Genomic DNA, 21537 nt, shown 5'->3' with positions numbered 1-21537 from the left:
AGAGGTGAACTGGTTCACACATTAACATATAGACACACACAAGCAACTACACAGGTTACCAACACACACATACACACACAATCGAAAGGCCACACACATAGATATAGGCAAACACACACACACACACGCACACACACAGAATAACACCTAGAGTCACACACACCTTCACAAACATAGATGCATATATACACACTGAGAGTTTCACACACACACACAAATACATACAGACACATACAATCATACAGTCACACACATTTGCTTATACATTCACCCACCCAATCACTCCCACGAACACACACACATACTATCACCCACATACACAGCCCTAAACATACCCAGTCATCCCCCCACACACACAGCCCTAATTAAAGAGTCCTTACCTGCTGCAGGTAACCCTCGGCAGAGCGCAGTCCCCTGTTATACAGCAGGGGACCATAAAACTGAGAAGCTAGGAAGTCCTCAATGAAATCCTTCAGGTATTTCTTCTCCAGATTTGGTTGACAGGGGCGGTGGGTGGCCAACCACCTGAGACAGTTGTGGAGAGCTGCAAAGGAACAGAGGAAGGCATGGTGTAGCTAGGACTACATTATCTAATGTATAGTAGTTAGTATTAGTGGCTATAATTGTTATTTGGCCTCAACTCAGTCATGTATGTTTCCAGCCTTCAAGAGAGAGACTTAGCTGCTCTTTCCAGCACCAGGTAGAAGGACACTGCTATGCCAGCTACCGACCATGTAGAGGCACACTTGATCACCAACGCCGTCCCCTCCACGCATCGTTACCATAACAATTTACCTGCTGTTGCCATGTTTCTTTGCATTCACTTTGTTTTTTTTTTTAAGGGGAAAAGAAATTCATTCACCCAAGAAAGGTGGGGTTTTTTTATCTCGTGGGAGAAGGAGAGCAGTACAGTGGTGGTGGTCATATATGGGGGGGGCAATGGTAATGGTAGAGGGGTGTGGTGGGAGCCAATAATGATGATGATGATTAACCTTCTCAGTCATTTATTAATTAGTAAACAGTTTGATATATAAACAGATACTAGACATATATATATATACAGGCGAAGGCGTGGCTGTGTGGTAAGAAGCTTGCTTACCAACCACATGGTTCCAGGTTCAGTCCCACTGAGTGGCAACTTGGGTAAGTGCTTTCTACTATAGCTTCAGGTTGACTAAAGCCTTATGTGGGGATCTGGTAGGCAGAAACTGAAAGAAGCCCATTATGTATGTGTGTGTTTGTCCCCCTACTATCACTTGACAGCCAATGTTGGTGTGTTTACATCCCAGTGACTTAGCATTTCGACAAAAGAGGTCAATAGAATAAGTCCTGGGGGTTGATTTGTTCGACTAAAGGAGGTGCTCCAGCATGGCCGCAGTCTAATGACTGACACAAAGTAAAAGATGAGACTTCAAGAACATACTTACCACAGTTTCCACAGCAACATGTTCCACATCGAAGCCTGACTCTTCATGACACCTGAATGGTAAAGTGAAGACCTTGACGGTGGAAACGAACTCCTAATTAATCAAGCATGACAGGTCCAACTTCAGCTGTAGCTGCTCCAGACTGGGAGGGGAGCCTGGTTCAGTTTCATCATGGGGCACAAGAACTGCAACAGGGAGGTTGGGTTGCTGTGGCTTGGCCTGGAGCAGGGTCGATAGTCGGATTTGAGCATCGAGCCAGTACCTCTGTGAATGAGAGAAAGAGAGAGAAAAGTAGACACGAATGTGTGTGTGTGTGTGTGTGGTTCAACTTTACAGAAAACAAATAGACAAAGACAGGTGTAGGAACAACAAGCAAGTGTATTAGTTTAACATTTGGGAAGAATGGAAAAGCCTTTTACATTTTGAGCATATGCACTTTGACAGAAAGGATTAAGAGGTAAAAAAGGAGAGAGAAAATAAATAAGTGTGTAGGGATAATATATATATATACATACTGTCGGAATTGAGGATGTAATTTCCTGATTAGGGATTTTTAAAATCCAGATATCAATATTATTTTATTCACTTAGTTTTCCATGTTTACACTTTTATCCCCTTCGAAGTATTCTCCATTTGAAACAATACATCCTTCCAGACACTACACAAAACAGTGCTGGAACTCTTGCGAAGTGATGACTTCTAACCCTAACCTTTGAACCCTAACCCTAACCCCATGTGTGTAAAAAATTTGTGCATATTTAGGTGTGACCCTTTTGGTAAGTAGTTACAGGAGAGGTCAGTAGAATAGACTTAAAAATAAAACGTCCTGAGGTTGACTAAACCCTTCAAGGTGGTGCTCCAGCATGGCTGCAGTCTAATGAGTGAAACAATTAAAAAGAAATGTGTGTATTTACTTACCTCCTTATCATCGTCTTTACTCAAGAGAGGCAGCACAAAAAGCAGGCCACTGGTGCCACAAAACAGTCTCTTATTCTTAATGTGCTGTATGAGGTCAGGGGTCAATGAGCCAGTGACCTCACGGAGACAGAAATGTAACATTGTGTCCCCTTGCTGTCTACCTATGGATGACCCTTCAAGATGACATTTGTAAAGGCTCAGAATAGACATCTGAAATGGAAAAAGACAGAATCTCATTTTAGTGGGGAACAGAGTGATTGTGGTGGTGTATGGAAATGGCAGAGGGAAACTGTAAGGAAACTCAGCTGGAGAAACCATGCCAAAACAGACGATACAGCTCCTGTCAAACAATGCAACCCATACAAGCATGGTAAACACACATTAAATGATGGGGAGTCATGAGACCATTTTCCCTTTCAAAGTTAAATGGCAGGGGACCCCCCCCCCCAAGTCCTCACTTGATAAAACAAGTGAGGGTTAGTGAAAGGGAGATCACCCAGTCATAAAATACTGCCTCTCTAATAAGTACCTGTAAAACAGACTTACATTATCGAGATCAGACTGTGGTTTTGCTCCTTTGCTCAACTTAGCCTTCAGCCAGTCACTCAACTCCAGGCTGTACATGGTTGCATTGTCTGTCTGTTGCTCATCTAGTTCTGGTAATGACATTATCAGCTTCCAGTAGAGGGAGCCACTGTTTTGACCTGAAAACAAACAAGAAAAATTGAGATCAAAAGTTACAAACATTATAAATAAATATCAGAAAACAGGTGAAGGTGCGGTAAGAAGTTTGTTTGCCAACCACATGGTTCCAGGTTCAGTTCCACACCATGGCATCTTTAGCCTAGAGCCAACCAAGGATTTGTGAGTGGATCTGATTGGTAGAAATGGAAAGAAGTCCATCTCTCCCTTGGCCAGGTAACCATGTCCCCACCTCTACAGCAACACACCTGTTTCTGCCTCTCTTATGTCTTTATTGCCCACAAGGGGCTAAACATAGAGGGGACAAACAAGGACAGACAAACGGATTAAGTCGATTACATCGACCCCAGTGCGTAACTGGTACTTAATTTATCGACCCCGAAAGGATGAAAGGCAAAATTGACCTCAGCAGAATTTGAACTCAGAACGTAACAACAGACGAAACTGAATAAAAAAAGAACAGGTCAGTTACAGGTGGAAAGCCTCTGGTCATAAGATCTGGATTGACCAGAACACTGACACAGCCCCACCCAATGAGAAAAAAGGATGGACAGTGTAGAGGAATCTTACCTGAATGTATCTGTGTGTCGTAACTGCTGGTGCTGAGAAGGTTTGGCCCAACTGTTGCTGCTAAATCGAGCGGGTACCAAGCCTTCTGCTGTATCAAATGACGCCTCATGTGGCAGAGGGTCAGGGCCAAGGGTAGATAGTCATCCCGCCGGCTGATGGCGACGGGGGTCTCCATGGAGAGGTGAGCGGTTTGGTTGATTCCCATGACCAGCGTGTCCCCTACCACACCTTCATGTTGCTTCCCACAGAGTGTCTTCAGCTGCTTATCAAGTGGAGCCAGTGACGGCCATGAAGGGAACATGGTCATATCACGCTCATGCTGGCGCTGCAATTGTCTCTGCTTCCAACATTCCAGGACTTTATTCATCTTGTAGAGTCGCACACAATGCTCAGCCTTGCGCAGGGCCTCCAGGTGCAGCTCAACATCGTTTCTGTAGAAAGCATGGCCCTCCGTCACACACAGTTCCCCAACCACTTCATTCACGATGTCTTCTGTTGCTCTCTGGCAACATTCTCCCACAAGTCGATCATGGAGCTCCTTTTCAATGTCACTAGAATAACAGAAAAATTAACAATAATAATAATAATAATAAAACATACAATACAAACTGAGAGAAAAATTGACTCCAATCAAACAGACACTGTGATCAAGGAATACAGAGGAACTTGTCTGTCCGTCCCACAAGATCAAAATGTCTCAAGAAAGGAATACGAAAAGCTTTCTCATTCTAAAAATCTGAAAATAGAAATCACAAAAATGTGGAAGCTGAGAACTACGCTAATACCAGTAGTAATTGGTGCATTGGGAATGATAAAGAAGGGAGCTGAGAAGTATATTCAGCAACTCCCTGGTAATTCCAATCTCAATGAACTACAAAAGATAGCCTCAATGGGTACAGCCCTTATTCTACGGAAAGCACTCCCCATCTAAAATGGAATAAATGCGGTGATAATTTTAGCATTCATAACAAAACAAAAGTGCCCTTGCTACTCTTGGCCTCCGGAGGATGCCTGGTGCTAATGAGGCTGAAATAAAGTTATAACGAAAGGAAAGAATAATAATAATCCTTTCTACTAAAGGTACAGGGCCTGGAATGTTGGAGTAGGGGAATAGTCAATTAGATCAACCCCGAAAAGATGAAAAGCAGAGTTGACTTTGGCAGAATTTGAACTCAAAACAAAGTGACATACAGAAATCTGAACTCAGAGCATAGCAACGGGCAAAATATCACGAAGCATTTTGTCGAGCATACTAACGATTCTACCTTTGCTAATAAATATAGTTTCAACATTGGGTAATAAGGCCAGGAATTATTAGGAGAGGGTAGGGGTGAGTTGAGAGCATCAACAACAGAATGAAAGGTAAAGGGTTAGGGTTAGTCTTCTATTACAATTCCATTGATTTTTAGGATGTTTTTTAGGAATATGAAATCTACCCCTCGGTATTCTAAAATGTTTTTCTGATAAGGAAAAAATTAGTAGCATTAACTGTAATAATAAAAGTGGAGTAAAAAAAGTCCAGTTTCCTCACCTCATCTGTTGACTGACCACAGACTGAACCTCAGTCAATACATGTTCCTCTACCATCTGTTCAATCATCTCTTCTGCCAACCTCTTTCTTCTCTGCTCCTCTTCTGCAGCCACTCTCTTCTCTTCTTCCTCTGCAGCAGCTTTCTTAGCTCTCAGTCTTTCTCGCATTTCTTTCTCCTCTGCTTCATGTTTTGCTTTCAGCAGAGCCACTTGTTTCTCTTCGTCCTGTCGCTTCTTTGCTTCGTGTTCTGCAATGGCTCTGGCTCTCATGGCACTTTCTTGTTCACGCATTCGTTCAACCATGGCCTTCTTATATTTCTCCTCCTCCTCTTTCTTCCTTTCCTTTTCCAACTCCTTCTGGGACCTTTCTTCCAGCTCCCGCCTCATAAAAGGCCTATCCCTCGTCTCCTGCATTGACAATATCTCTGCTACCTGTTCCTGCCTCTTCTGTTTCTCCTCCACCTCTGCCTGCTTCTCTTCTTCCTCCTCCTCATCATCCTTCAATAACTTGGCCTCATCAAATTCTTCCTCTTCCTCTATCTCCGTCACTTCACCTTCATCATCTTCATGACTCAAACTCTTCAGCTCTTTCGTCTTCGCTTGAAGAAGCCTCTGCAGTCTCTCTTCTTCTTCATCTTCATCTTCTTCTAGTTGTTCTTCATGTTTTTCAAATTGGAAACCTGCTTCAGCCACATGTGTTGCTGCCCCATTAGCAGTCGACACAGTGTGCCCTTCTTGTGTGACCTCACTCCAAGAGAAAGGTGAAGATGAGATGAGAGAGGGGCGTTCTTGAATTTCAAACTTAAAACCTGGTTGTGCCACATGTGTTGGTGCTGTTGCTGCACCATCAGCAGTGGACTCAGTGTGCACCTCCTGCGCGATAACACTGCAAGAACAAGGTAGAGAGGAGATGAGAGCAGAGCAGAGGTTAGAAGGACGAAAGGAAAAATAAGAAAAAATAACAATTAGATATAAACATTGCATTCATGCACAAATGTATACGTGCAAACGTCCATGTTATTACATGGACACACAAACATAAACATGCATATATTTATAACGAAAATGAGCTATGATGTGTGTGTGTGTGTGCATATATATATATGTGTGTGTATATATCTATATATATATATATATATATATATATATATATATATATATATATATATATAATTATGTGTATTTCTTCTATCTTAATGAATAAAAATTCTTCTGATAGAATAAATGGGTTAATAGAAACCAATGTAGCAAAGAACACAAAATAACTGTGGTTTAGTTCCTGTTTTTAAGGCAGGAACTCCTTGAAATTTTGGGTATTTGAGTATATTTAAGAATTTAAGGATTGGAGAAAACGCATGTTATAATCGCATACTTTATTCCTACATATGTTTCAAAGGATTACAACCTGTGTGCTCCATAGGGATCTTTGATATTAAAATTGTAACCTTCTCATCAGGGAAAGCATGGGAATCATCTTCAACGTAAGACATTATGACCGATTATGAAAACAATAGATGGATAAGGTTATGACTTGATTCATTTGAAAAAAACCGTTAGAGAATTGGACGCTACTGGATAGTGGGTTGGACAACACATACCAATCAATGTGTGAGAGCGTACATGCATACATAAATACACAAACACACACATATACATGCATACTGATACACACACATATATACATATATATGCGTATATACACATACATACATATGTGCACTTGTATATACATATGTATATATATACACACACACACACACACACATATATATATACACACTCATACGTCCACATTTATACATATGCACATACGTACCCACGCATATACAAATATACACATGTGTGCATGTCCCCATATACACATATGTATCCATCTATATATACACACACATGTATAAATAGAAATAGATTCATGCACATACACATAGCTATACATCTACGCCTATTACCTAATCAAATAAACAGATTCGCATATACATATACATACATGTATACATATGTAAACACACTCATGCATATACACACATACATATATATATATATACATATATATATGTGTATATATAAAAGGAAAATAACTCAAGTGTTTTTATATATACATACATACACACACCCATATACATACATCCACATATCCATATATATGTGTGTGTGTGTGCATGCATACATATACACACACACACACACATATACATATATATATTTTTTCGTACACACATACACATATATACACATACACACATGTACACTTATATATATATATATATACATACATAAACACACATACACGCATACATACATATATACATACACACACATACATATAGATATATGTACTTACATACAGAACCTAATAACGCATATATATGGTTTTATACAAATACATACACAATTATACATGCTTACCTATACGTAGATTTGTACACATACACATATATATATATATATACACTTACAAACATACATACACCCCCCCCCCCCCCACACACACACACAGGTATACATGTATACATACATACACACAGATACACTCATCCACACACCTATATACACAAATATATACATATATATATATACACATACATATATATATATATATACATATATATATATATATATATATATACATATATATATATATATATATATATATGTATATATATACATACACATAAATACATGTACATACACACACATATACACATGCACACATACACATACATCCATATATACATACACATACATACATATACACATACATACACACACATATATATATATATATACATATATCTATATACACACATACATACACAGACACACACACATATATACATATATATATATATGTGTATATACACATACATACACGTGTGGACACGCACACTCACATAAACTTGTATACACAATCATATACACACATTTATATATATATGGGCGCAGGGGTGGCTGTGTAGTAAGAAGCTTGCTCCCCAACCACATAGTTCCAGGCTCAGTCCCACTGCATGGCACCTTGGGCAAGTGTCTTCTCCTATAGCCTTGTGAGTGGATTTGGCAGACAGAAACTGAAAGAAGCCCATCGTGTGTGTGTATATATATATATATATATATATATATATACACACACACACATATATCTACGTGTGTGCATAACAAATGCCAATTACCGCATCTCTCTGTTCACAACATCATCACTCAGACTTCGCTGGACATCGGAAGCAACATCTCGAAGCTGCTCAGATTTTTGGTAAAATTCCTGTGAGGTTTCTCTTGCAAATGTTGCAATGACCCCCAAAAACAAATCCTTGGCAATTTCCTTGACCTGAAACGATATAAAAAGTTGTCTTTTTAGTTTTAAAAACAAAAATTGAATTGGTGTACATTACCATCATCATCATAACCATTTAATGTCTATTTGCCATTCTGGCAGGTCTTGGATGTTAAGACCAGGAGCTGGTATGGACAGGAGAGGCACCAGGCTACTTTCTTTTGGTATGGTCTCTACACATAGATACCCTCGCTAACACCACCTACTTTACTGAGTGTACAGGGTACCTTTTACATGACATGCAGTACACTCCAGAAGGTGGTTGACATTAGAAAGGGCATCCAGCCGTAGAAACCAAACCAAAAGAGATTAGAGCCTGAGGCAGCTCTCAGCTTGACCGTTTCCAGTCAAACCACCTAGCTCATGCCAGCATGGAAAGCAGATGTTAAATGATGATACACATGCATACATATAGGTTTCAAATTTTGGCACAAGGCCAGCAATTTCGAGAGGGAGGGTAAGTCTATTACATTGACCCAGTACTCAACTGGTACTTATTTTATCAATCCCAACAGGATGAAAAGCAAAGTCGACCTCAGTGGAATTTGAAAAGTACAGACAAATAAAATGCCATCGAATTTTCAAAATGCTATCAAATTTTTATCAACCCTTACTGTTCAAGAGAGGACGAAAAACAGAAGGGTCACCGTGGATCTTTAACTCAGAATGTCAAAATGGATGAAATGCTGCCAAGCACTTTTGCCCAGCATGCTGACAATTCTGCAAACACACACACACACACACACACATAAATATGATTCTACATACCAGTAACAGTGCTGTTGATTTAGATGCCTTCTGTTGGTGTTGTTCTCGTAGTTGCTGTTGCCCAGTGACCAGTGCAGGGTCAAAAGATACTTCAGCATTGGAAGCCACAAGATCGGATCCCTGCCATAAGGGCTCCTCTGAGGCAACAGCCAGCTGCATGTTGCAGGGAGCAGCTGGCTTCGTCGTTTCAGGCGGAAGCTGTTGGGTTGTGTCTGGACCCTCGGATGGTTCTGCTTCCATGGTGACAGAGTCCTTCTGGGCCTGCAATACTGGAATGACAAGATGTTGGATGTGGTGAAGGGAACAGATTCAGTTGGTGAGCATCTGTCAAGATATACATAGACAGATATACATATATATATACATAAAAACATACATACATACATATATATATATATATGTACATATATATATATATATATATATATATATATATATATATATATATATATATATATATATATATATATAATGCAAGAGAGTTAGGGGTTGAGGATTCAACCCACTAAGCGATAGTATCTATCATACAACATGGTATGTCATAAGCATTTGTATGTTGTCGTTTTTGTCATTTTAGTTACAAAATAAGTTAACTCAACGGAATACACTGTCTGCAAGTTGATGGGTACCACATATTCTCCTCCATTTTCTAATTGCTATATATATATATATATATATCAAGAGACTAGGAAGAAGTGTGACAGTGAGCCAAGACAACTAGCACCATGTGTTGTCACATGATGTAAGGAAACCCAAAGCCACAGACATTACCTTCCTTGCTCAGCGCTTCCTGCTTCAGGTTGCCATCTTCGTCAAAGCTGTTTATGGGGTTTGGGAGTTTGACAGGCTGTAAAGGACCTCCATTGATCACCTGTAAAGAGAGAGACACAAAGATAGGTCATACAAGGTCATGCTTCAAAATATCCACGTTATAAATGTATGTAGATTTATATACACACATACACACACACATGCATATGCAAGGAGATCCTGAAAAGTTCCTGGCTTTGAGTAAACGAAAACACAGAAAGATGATTCGATTCAACATATTTCCCTCTCAGATTCACACACTTATTGCAGGGGTCCTTCAGTTTTTGTAAGCCCTGTAAAAGGACTTAGAAAGGTGACCCTCAAACAAGGCATCTCATAATTCTCTTAAAGCCAGGAACGTTTCATTACCCACATTGTATGTATGTATGTATATATATATACACCTTCCCCTTCTTTCATACCCACCTTCCTGTTCTGAACTCAAGCCTTGCCCTGAACCAAAGCCACACCCTAAACCCAAGCCCTGCCCTAAATCCAAACTCCATCCTGAACCCAAGCCCCACCTTAAACCTGCCCTGAAGCAAAGCCCATTCATACTCACCTCACCAATTGGTCGGGTACATTTGGATTCTATGAAGTTCACTGCTCGGACCAGACACGGAGCAACCTCAGGCTCAATAAATGACGAGTGATCAAGGAGGACGTCCAAACCTTCGACTGTGAAACCGTAATGCCTGCAGAAGCTTCCAGCCTCACTGGTGGACTCAAAACATAGGGTACGTACCAGTTCACTGAGGGGGTACTGTAAGAGAGAAAGAGAGAGAACATGGTAGTGGGGGTGGTGGTGGAGGTGTATTGCTATGGTCATAAGGGTGCACTCAAGGTAAGGGGCCAAGTTGTAGTGGTGATGGTGGTGGTAGTGCAGGAGGTGGTGTGGTGGTGGTGGTGGTAGTAGAAGCGGTGGTGCTGAATGGTCAGCCAACCACAAGAAGGAAATAAACAAACAAATAAAGGCAACAATTGTTGTTCACTCACGGCAACGGGTTTCATTCCAAAGGTGAGAGCCTTGCGGAGGATCCTCAACGCTTTACTGCGAACCTGCATGAAATAGCGATGGATGATGCAGGGCCAGTTTGAAAAACTTGATGTAATAATTGTTACTGTTGAGGGCCGAGTATACCTGAAGAGCAAAGTGGATTTCTGGGGAAGTCCTTACTTCCGGTCAAAGAGTTGGGACTTCTCTGGAAAAGGCAGAAAGAAACAGAAATGAGTTAAACATATAAAAATGCATAAATGTGTGTGTGTGTGTGTGTGTCTCTACTCTATTACTTGTTACAGTGATTTGATTGCAGCCATGCTGGATAATGTAGTCCTAGATACACTATGCCTGAATCGAAGACGGGATGGTCACAGCTGGAACGTCTTTGATCATAGGTCTGCCTGGATCAGGACCAACCTGGGGTTAAACAACAATTATAACCCCTAATAATAATAATAATAATGTCCATCCTTTGTTGTCAATGATGACCAAGGACGTGACATGGGAGAAGATGGGTCAAAGCATGGCTTGCAGTGGACGACCAGGCTGTGTGCCCGGAACGTACGACCACAGGTCAAGCACTTGGGGTCTGCAAAGAATGAAGACAAGCAGTTGGCTCTCGACTTGCACAGCTCACATTTTCTCTGTGCTTTTTCGATCCGATTCTGTTTGTAAGAGGTGGCACCCCTGTCAGTGCAGCTAAGCCAGGCAGGGAAATCCTGTGCCTGCATTTGCCACATGTCAGGATTGATCTGGAAGCATTTCAGTGTATCTTTGTAAACTGGTGGGATGTGTGACTGCCATTGTACTGTAGTTGCTCTTTTACGCAAGTAGCCACGACAGTTACCAGTCATGCAATACCATTGTATCTCTTCGTACCAGAACAGCAATACACTAACTTCTGTCGTACTATCGCTGATAGCTCCACAAGACATTGACTAGAACTGCTGACTCTCGATCCCTTCTCGACGACCGGCCACTGGTCAATTTATAATGGCTAGCTTCAACCACTTTCTATCAGGAGGCATCTACAGTTTCATTATACAACACTTGGAAGCACTTTTCCTGCTCACTATATAACAACAACAACCACAAGAAGAACATGATTCAACAAAAAAAGATAAAATTATTCAGTGATAACAAGGACATGTTTCATCCTTATCATACCTCATCATTATTGTATCAATGGTTCATTCTGCTTTAACTTGTTTAAACCCAACTTACCTGAGGATATCACCCTGATTGAGGTTCATCAGGACCATGTAGGAACGGAACTCTGCCTCTGTGTCGAAGCGTATCTTTTTCTTCTTGTCGAGGTCAGTATAGAGGTATTTAAGGCTCTGCAGGCATTTGGTGAGGTTTCCATTGTTAATCTTCGGAGAAAACACAGAGATGTCCTCCTCGCACAGTCGCTCCAATGCAAACACATGGAAACGGATGCACTTCTCGATGACGGCCACAGCATCTCCGTTGCACATCATCTGTTGTGTTATGTCCTGATAAAAGAGATAACAAGGGATGAAACAAGATGAACAACAGTGACGGAGTTGAAATTGAACGAATTACCTTTTTATTTTGTTACTTGTTTCAATCATTGGACTGTGGCCATGCTGGGGCACTGAACTGGAAGGTTTTAGTCCAAAAAATAAAATTGTCCCACTGCATGGCACCTTAGGCAAGCGCCTACTATAGCCACAGGTTGACCAAAGCCTTCTGAGTGGATTTGGTAGACAGAAACTGAAAGAATCCTGTCATATCTGTGTGTGTGTGTGTATGTATATATATGTATGTATATATATATATATATATATATATAGATATGTCCAACCCATGCTAGCATGGAAAGCGGACGTTAAACGATGATGATGATGATGATGATGATATAGGTGCAGATATGGCTGTGTGGTAAGAAGCTTGCTAGCCAACCATATGGTCCTGTGTAGCACCTAAGGTGGTTGGTATTAGGAAGAGCATCCAGTAGTAAAACCATGCCAAAAGCAGACATCAAAACATAATTCAGCCTTCTGCCTAGCCAACCCCTGTGAAACCATCCAACCCATACCAGCATGGAAGGCTGATGTTGACAAAATATGTATATATATATATAAAAAATAATGAATATTGACTGACTTTTCTGATTCCTCTGCTGCGGTCCCATAGGGAAATCAAACCATTCTGCCCACAGTCCATCTTGGCCCATGTTGGCAATCTCAGAGAGCAGATAATTCATCATGCGCACAAGTACGGGGCCTGGTCTGAGCTCATGGCTGAGAGGTTCTTCCTGTGAACAACAAAATAATAACAACAATAATAATAATAATTCTTTCTACTATAGGCACAAGGCCTGATGTTTTGGGAGAAGGGACTAATTGATTATATCGACCCCTGTACTGTATTTTTAATTGTTAATACATTAATTTCTAGGTGTGAAAATGCTTATTTTACGACAGAAATAATTATAATCTAAAAAAAAAGTGAAATCCCTATTGGCCACAGAAATCTGCAATCTGCTGAGAAGTCTGTGATATAAATTTACATAGAATAGCCAGAAAAATCCACGACGTACTGAGGGCATGATAGGTGAACCATGACACGGTGTGGGATTATTGTACACAAAGAGATACACACAGACACATGCACGCACAAATAGACACAAATACACATGCATGTACACACAGACAGAAGTAGATATGTACACTCACATACAAACACACACACAGATCCATTGTATGGACCTCGTCGTCTGCTCCTCACCTGATCGGCTGAAGACCGACTGTATTCCTTCACAGCTCGGGCGTGATCAACTTGAGGGTAGGCCATCATTTTGGTGGCCGGCAGCATCTCAAACATGTGCAGACGCCTCTTGGCTTCACGGTCATAGCGTTCTTTTTCGGGACACATATCTGGACAGGTTCCAATGAGGGCCTTGGCAGTGGCTAGATTGGACTTCTTCTTTAGACCTGCTGAAAGAGGACAGTAATAAGGGTCAGGTGTGTGTGAGAGAGAGGAGAAAGGTGTATGATAAGAAGGAGATGGTGAGATGAGATAATTGTGATAAAAAAGAGGGGTGGGAAGCATTGAGATAACGTGTGTGTGTGTACAGGAACAGGAATGGTTGTGTGGTTAAGAAGTTGGTTTCTCAACTACAAGGTCTCAGGTTCAGTTCCAATGTGTGGCACCACCTTTAGCAAGCGTCATCTATTATAGCCTCAGACTTACCAAAGCCTTATGAGTGGATCTGGTATACAAAAACTGAAAGAAGCCCATCGTCTGTACATATACATACATATGTATTTGCCAAATCAGACTGGAACCTGGTGCTGCTCCCCAACTTACCAGTTTTCAGTCCAACTGTCCAATCCATGCCAGCATGGAAAACAACTGTTAAATGATGATGATGATGATATAAGCATGGCTGTGTGGTAAGAAGCTTGCTTACCAATCACATGGTTCTGGGTTGAGTACCACTGCATAGTGCCTTTGGCAAGTGTCTTCTACTACAGCCTCGAACTAACCAAAGCCTTGTGAGTGGATTTGGTAGATGGAAACTGAAAGAAGCCTGTTGTTCATATGTATGCTAGGTGGCACTGGCATTGGCCATGTTTGGATGGTGCTTTTCATGTGCTACCGGCACAGGAGCCAGTCGGGGCGAGGAGTCTGGCATCAACCACATTCGGATGTTGCTTAATAATATTATATATGATAATAATAATAATACTAAATGATGTTGATTATGATATGCATGCACAGACACATGTAAACACACACACACAGAAAGGAACAGGAGAGAGAGTGAAATAGCACCCCCACCAATTGGGGGGTTTTATAGGGATGCATCTTACCATTTCTGATCGATCGGTCTCGTTGGTCAAGAAGCTGGACCCGAGATGCTGAAATAGTTACGTTTGCTGGAAAGATAAAGAAAAAATAGGAAGTTAGTGTTAGCCTTGTATAATAATTTCACTGACATTTACAGTGTTGGATAAGAATATGGAATTTACCCCAGTATATCACTGCTACTAACGTTTCTGCCAGCTCGCTGCCTTACAATGTAAACATTCATTTTAGAAATATATTCATTATTCTTATTGCTTAAGCCTTATTTACTGACATTAAATTTCATTACATTTTACCCCATAACTGTTTTTCTACTAATTTTTGTCCAATGCGACAAATGATTCTGAATTCCCCAGGCATTTTTCTATCATTTAAGCCTAAGAAACGTATGCTTTTAATTTAAAATTTTACAAATTTATGTTAATTGAAGATGAATATCTGCCTTACTGCCCCCATCCCTTGAGGTTGCAGATATATTTTGATGTAACTTTTTTCTACTGAACCAAATCTCAAACTATTTCTGCCAAGGTGTAGCTGAGGAGTTGTCCTCTTTAAAACCGTTAACAGTTTGCAATTTAGTTGAGAACTGAATTAGTGGGGAAGCTTGGAAGCTGCTGTGATTGACGAAATGGTGAACTTAAGAATATATTCAATCACAGTAGTGGCTGAATGATTCTGTTAACATCTCGGCTGTTTTATAGGAATATTAAATCTACCCCAGTATATTACTGCTACTTTATTTTACCAACCCCACAATGACGAAAAGTAAAGCTGACTTCAGCAGGATTTGAACTCAGATGCAATGTCACAAAACTGAGTATGCTAATGACTCCAGCATCTCCACTGCTTTTCAAGTATTTTGCTTATCCTGTAAATAATTCTGCCTCTGTCTTTCTTTCCATTTTTTTCTATTCTATGACTTTGTAAATAAACAATCTGGTGAGTTTATTTCAATGGCAAACCAATGCATACAGTTGGTTTCCTTGTCCTAGGTGTTGGGAAGACACTTGGCAAAAACATGGAAAGAAAATTGAAAGATATTGATGATAATAATAATAATAATGGTGCTGACCTTTCTGTACATCTGTGTCGCTGCCAAAAATCATGGAACTATGTTCAGATTTCCTGAAAAATGAAGTCGCCATTGTTGCTGTTGTTGTCATCGTGGTTGTGGTTGCTGACGGTGTTGCCCTAAGGCCTGCGACAGCAGAGCTGTAGGATCTAACAGTGGACGGAACTGCTGGGCCAACAATGCTCTTCTTTGTATCAGCAAAAGCTGGCTGAGAGGTCATGGATGGAGAGGACGACAAAGGTGGCTGAAGGTGGAATTTCCTCTTTCTGTGTGTTGTCGCAGACCCTAGAACTGAAGCCGGGGTCGGGGCCTGACTGGAGACCCCTGAGGGAGTGGGCGAGGGTTGCTTCTGCACTTTGCGCCGGGGTTCTTGCTGGTGATGGTGATGGGAAGACTGGTGTCGCCTTGAGGGGCTGTCGGACTTCCGAGACAGAGGTGATGGAGGAGACGATGCAGCAACAACGTTACCAGTGGTGCCGGTAGTGTTGGTGGTGGTAGCTCTCTTAGTCATGGGGCCACGAGGACCTTCGACATCGTTGCTTCGCACTAAGGTCTGCACAAAGTCCCCGCTTATGTCACTTGTGCCAGCCATCAAGCGCAGCTCCTCTTCAACCTCATCTGACACCCAAGATGGCTGTTGCTGGCGGTCACGCCTACCAGAGGTGGACGGAGGTGGAGGAGGGCTGATGCTCCTCCGCGACGAAGGTAGGGGCATATGGCCGTGTCTTTTACCTTCATCAGGAGGTACAGTGTCAAGGTCAACGTATGTTGTTAAGGATTGTTTATGGGGATTCGAGTGCCAGAAGATCTGAATGTGGACCCCAGAGGCCAATTTAAAACCCTTCATTTTAGCATGGGCTGCTGATTTGTGGTCCTTGAAGTGAATGTTGGCTGCATGCTTAGCGAGATTCCTAGTGACCCCAAACTTGCTGAAGTGGTTGCGGAGAAGCGGCACCTGGTTATAGTTAGGTGGGATATTCTTGCAGACCAGCACCGGGTGGCTCTCCAGCTCCTCAGAGAGTTGGTGTTGCCGCATGGCATTCCTCGACATCTTTGAACGATTTGATGATCTCATTAAGTCATATTCACCCCTCGATCTGGGGACCTTCTTATGTCTACCATCGTCTGTGATGGAAATCCTCTTTCTGGACAATGCTAGTCTTCCTGCGGAATCCAGTCTTTGGGTAAAACCTGGAAGCAACTGGTGCCTTCGACATTTTGTCCATTTCCATTCTGGAGGAGGAGACAGCCGCTGGGCAACACTCAGTACCCTGTCATCATCCTCATTCTCATCCCTATACGAGTAAGAGGAGGCTGCTCTATGGGACAGACCCTCAGTCCGTACCTTTGAAGTTGAAGGAGATAAAGAAGCCCTGACAGTTGTGTTGTCCGCTGCACTTACAGACACAGTTTTCTCATCAGCTCTGCTTCCAGTCCTTTCTGGTTTACCAAAGAGTCCCGTTTTCCTTAGTGGTGGGGACGCAGATACTTCAGTCGAATATTTACTAATGGTGCTGCTGCTGCCGCTGGTTTTGGTCTTGGAGAAGCTTGAATGGCTTTCAGTGGATTTTCTAAAAAGCCCCACACTACCAGTGTTGGGGTCACTGCTGGTTGACACCGAGGTGGAAGATCTTTTCGATTCTGACAATGGCACCCCACCGAAGACCTTTGCAATTGATTTCCTGGCAAATGCTGATTGCATAGGTTTTGCGTCTCCTTTAAACACATTCCTCTCACTGCTATGAATACTAGAACTACTACTACTGCTACTGCTACTACCACCACCACCAATACTGTTACTCTTACTCAAAGGTAAAAAGCTTCCAGTGGAGGATTTTGCCAAAACAGGACCTGAACTGCCACTCATGTCCCCTCTACCACCAAATACGTTTTTAGTAAATGAATATTTGTGTGCGTATATATTATGAATCTAGCAGTGTGTGTGTGTGTCTATGAACATCAGTGTGTGTATGCATGCCTTTGTGTGCTCGCCTGTATGCCTAGATGTGTGTGTGTATATATTATGAATCTATCAATGTGTATGTGTTTATTGGTGTGTTTATTGGTACAGAACTGATGAGCTCTTCCCTTCCTTAAGTTCCCTCCAATGTTCGTTTGCCCGCTCCCCATGCTCCTTGCTGTTTCGCCTACATATGTCATTGTCTTATTTCTGCATCGTCCCTCTGTACATCTTATACTATAGACCACATTTCTGGTTTTGCAGTTCGTTTGTGGGCTAAATCTACATAAGATACAGTTCCTATCAGTGCAGGGGGTTCTACTAAAAGGGTATGTTCTACTGATAAGGGATTTAATAGGGTTGCCTGGCCTTTCAACAACCTTAATTCTTAGCTTAAGTTTGTCTAGGGCCCTTCTAAAGCGGTATGCCAGTTCGCCTCTAGGGGTGGTGTCGACGAACATGACGCTCTGGTATTTGTAGCTATCATACCATGAGCTGGCCTTCCCTATTTTCTTCTTAGTCCTTTCTATGGTGTTCCATGATTTGCTCCTATAGAGTGGGCAAATCCCATTCCTATCATTGCGTTTGATTGTTTCAAACTTCTTCATAGCTCCTTTGTATACCCTGATCCTTTCTTTATGGCTGTAACCTGAGAACTGCATGCGGTGGACGAAATGTTGTATATGTCTCCTTAATTCTGTAGGGTTGCACATACAGGAGACATTTCGCATTACTCTGACCAGGTCTGCCATCAATATCTCTTGCAAAACAAATATCTATATATCTATATATATATATATAATTGTTTTATGTTCTATATATAATTGTTTGTATATATACACATAACAGTCCAAAAACCCGTACGGGTGCTTATAAGTGAAAGGGAGTATCGCAAGTAAAAATACCCCCCCCCCCCCAACGCTTATACCCACTGATCCACTGACCTGTACGAGTTAAGGCAGCTGGTGTATATATATATATATACACAAACATATATGCTGTGTGTAGCATCGTGTGAGAGTGGGAGGCTAGTATATATATCATATAAAAAAAAAAAACTTTAAGGCGCTGCTCCAGCATGGTCGCAGTCTAATGAATGAAACAAGTAAAAGAAAGAAAGGAACATGAGAAAACAACCCCATACATTTCGTACGTATACCTGCGGCTAAAGACACGCAGCTAGCTTTATTGATTGAGTGTGACAAGGGACGGATTGATGTCTAGCAGGATATATTTAAACGAAGTCTATGAAAAGCATTCGACAATCCAGAATCGACCCACCCTCTCTGATCGAAGTAACCAAGTCTCGAAGGTAAATTCTTCCATTTATTGTGAGATGATGGGGGGTGGATTGGTTCGCAAAAGTTTTGCTTCGTCTCGACGTTTCCATGGAACCTTTGATTTCTTTGTAGGATGCCAAGAAGATTCCGTCCAGATTCTCTGTTGTCGGCTGAATTCCTGATTGTTGTTTCTAAGTTATTTGGGGATGTAAGGTCGGTGGAGTTGCCTCCCCTTGTCCGTCTCTGGTTTGTGTTCGATAAGCCTGGGTTCATTTCTGTGTATGTTTTTGCTTTATTTTCCTGCAGCAAGGGCTTATCCGATGCCTATTCTACGATGAACTGTGTTTCGTAGTTAATAAACAAATTGCTTTGTCTTTGCCAGCCTTGTAGCGAGTTTGTTTCTTCAGCTTCACAAGTTGTTTGCCACAGTTTAAAGACACTTTCCAAGCGTTGACCATCTCAATGTTTCTTTAATTCGTTGTAGATTTCCTCATCTATGTTCTTCAATTTTTCTTCATTGCTCAGCGCTCTAAGCTTAAGCACTTCTATTTCTGTCTTCATGTTTTCCAAGTGTTAGTTTCTCCCTTAATTGTCTTTGTTGGTCCTGTTCGTTTGGAATACGTTTAATTTGGAGTTTATGAGGCAGAATTTAACCAGTGTTCATAAATTTCTGCCTTGTGCTTGTTTTTGATGATGTTTCAGAAAGAAACCTTTCTGGCTTTAAGTTTTTCATTCTATATGTGTATAATGCGGTTTTTAATTGATAGTGGAGGGGGATGGGCTTCTATCTTGTGTATCATCTGTAGGTGGATTTTCATTTAAGCAATTATTATGTGGTAAAGAATGAAGAGTGGTGCATAATTTGGACAAATGTTGATTGAGCTGTTGCAGGGATTGTTCTTTCTCTTCTTTTCCTCTTGTGTGGAGCGAGTGAGTTCATCAGTGTTGCTAATCAAAAGTCTCAAATTCGTGTTCATCTCTCTCAGTTCCTTAAGAGTCTCTTCGTTGAGACTTTTAACTGTAGAGTTTAGTGTTTATGGCATTTTCATTCTCACGTGTAGTGAAATATAATAGAAATATGGCACAAAATAGAAACACACACTTGGAAATATAAAAAGAAAAACAAACGTAAAGTCTTTTTATGAAAAGTAACGCTAGATATATGCAATTAGATGAACTGAGGTGGGAATAAAAGTAATAAAAGTCATTGTTGGGAGTTGTTAAAGAGATTGAAAAGCATACTGGTTTCCTAATATACCTAATCATTGCGTTATGTAAGATTTTTCCTACTAATTTAATTCAGTTTACGTATCTTTCCCCGCTCCGTCTAAATAGAACTCAGAACGTAAAGCGTTTTGTCCTCTTAATTTCCGTTTCTATGGCCACGAAGTCAAACATTCTCATAGAATTTCAGTCGCATTAGAACTACTCCAGAAAGACGAAGGCTTTGGTCGGCCTGAGGCTATAGTAGAAAACACTTGCCCAAGATGCCACGCAGTGGGACTGAACCCCGAACCACGTGGTTTGTTAGCAAGCTACTTACCACACATCTATTACAAAATTTACAAACGACCACACGTTTTGAGATTCAGGTGTATTTTCAAAGAGTACATATATATATATATACTCTTTTACTTGTATATATACTCTTTTACTTGTTTCAATCACTTCACTGCGGCCATACTGGAGCACCGCCTTTAGTCGAGCTAATCGACCCCACGACTTATTCTATCAGTCTCTTTTACCGAACCTCTAAATTACGAGGACGCAAAAACACATACACATATACTACGGGCTTCTTTCAGTTTCCGTCTATCAAATTCACTCACAAGGCTTTGGTTGGCTCGAAGCCATAGTAGAAGACACTTGCCCAAGGTACTACGCAGTGGGACTGAACCCGGGACCATGTGGTTGGTAAACAAGTTACTTACCACACAGCCACTCCTGCACACACACACACACATATATATATGGAACAAAAATGCAATAGAGAAGAGAGGGCATTAAAACATCTGGACAGATGGATGATTGAAAGGCGGACAAGAGAAACAACAATTAGAAGGACAGGCCAAAGAGGATGGGTCATTCGTGGCTTTCTTTCCTCAGTCAAGTTCCAGAAGTCACGACCATTTCGGGCAGTTACATATATAAGAGTGTATAAGTATTTGTACACAGAGAGGTGACCCTTGGCAGGATGCCTTACATGCAAGAAAGCGGGGCCAAAGCCAAACCACGAAAAAAAAGGTAATTCCAAAGAGAATGAAAGCAAAAGTTATTTATAGTTAACCTCTCTGTGTATAAATACTTATACAGTCTTATATTTGAAAATATGTTT

General features: G+C 41.2%; 4 protein-coding genes and 1 long non-coding RNA gene across 9 annotated transcripts in view; 2 read left to right on the top strand and 3 right to left on the bottom strand.

Annotated features, from left to right (window-relative positions):
- Nucleotides 1-21537, top strand: part of LOC149134280 (uncharacterized) — an 880637-nt gene that overhangs the window by 259949 nt on the left and 599151 nt on the right. The gene's annotated exons all lie outside the window — the stretch shown is intronic.
- Nucleotides 1-21537, bottom strand: part of LOC149134287 (uncharacterized) — a 227343-nt gene that overhangs the window by 163282 nt on the left and 42524 nt on the right. The gene's annotated exons all lie outside the window — the stretch shown is intronic.
- The window catches only part of LOC149134288 (uncharacterized), a 38057-nt gene that overhangs the window by 4328 nt on the left and 12192 nt on the right, over nt 1-21537 (top strand). The window lies entirely within an intron of this gene.
- Nucleotides 1413-10974, bottom strand: LOC149134289 (uncharacterized). The gene is made up of 9 exons (XM_089355961.1): nt 10616-10974; nt 10015-10114; nt 9208-9512; nt 8315-8469; nt 5149-6033; nt 3618-4168; nt 2892-3049; nt 2346-2555; nt 1413-1691 (listed from the first exon to the last, which is right to left on the bottom strand). The coding sequence occupies exons 1-9, from the start codon at nt 10880-10882 to the stop codon at nt 1521-1523; spliced, it is 2802 nt and encodes a 933-aa protein (XP_089212087.1). The 5' UTR covers nt 10883-10974; the 3' UTR covers nt 1413-1520.
- On the bottom strand, nt 11050-18459 carry LOC106883049 (uncharacterized). Its single transcript, XM_089355962.1, has 6 exons — nt 15963-18459; nt 14896-14961; nt 13808-14013; nt 13184-13334; nt 12278-12549; nt 11050-11255 (listed from the first exon to the last, which is right to left on the bottom strand). Exons 1-5 carry the CDS (start codon nt 17827-17829, stop codon nt 12422-12424), a joined length of 2418 nt encoding a protein of 805 aa, XP_089212088.1. The 5' UTR covers nt 17830-18459; the 3' UTR covers nt 11050-11255; nt 12278-12421.

Source organism: Octopus bimaculoides, chromosome 8 (assembly GCF_046866305.1).
Source record: "Octopus bimaculoides isolate indiv1 chromosome 8, ASM4686630v1, whole genome shotgun sequence".
Classification (NCBI taxonomy): Eukaryota; Metazoa; Mollusca; class Cephalopoda; order Octopoda; family Octopodidae; genus Octopus; species Octopus bimaculoides.
The sequence above is the reverse complement of the archived record's forward strand: the minus strand, read 5'-3'. Positions and strand labels throughout refer to the sequence as shown.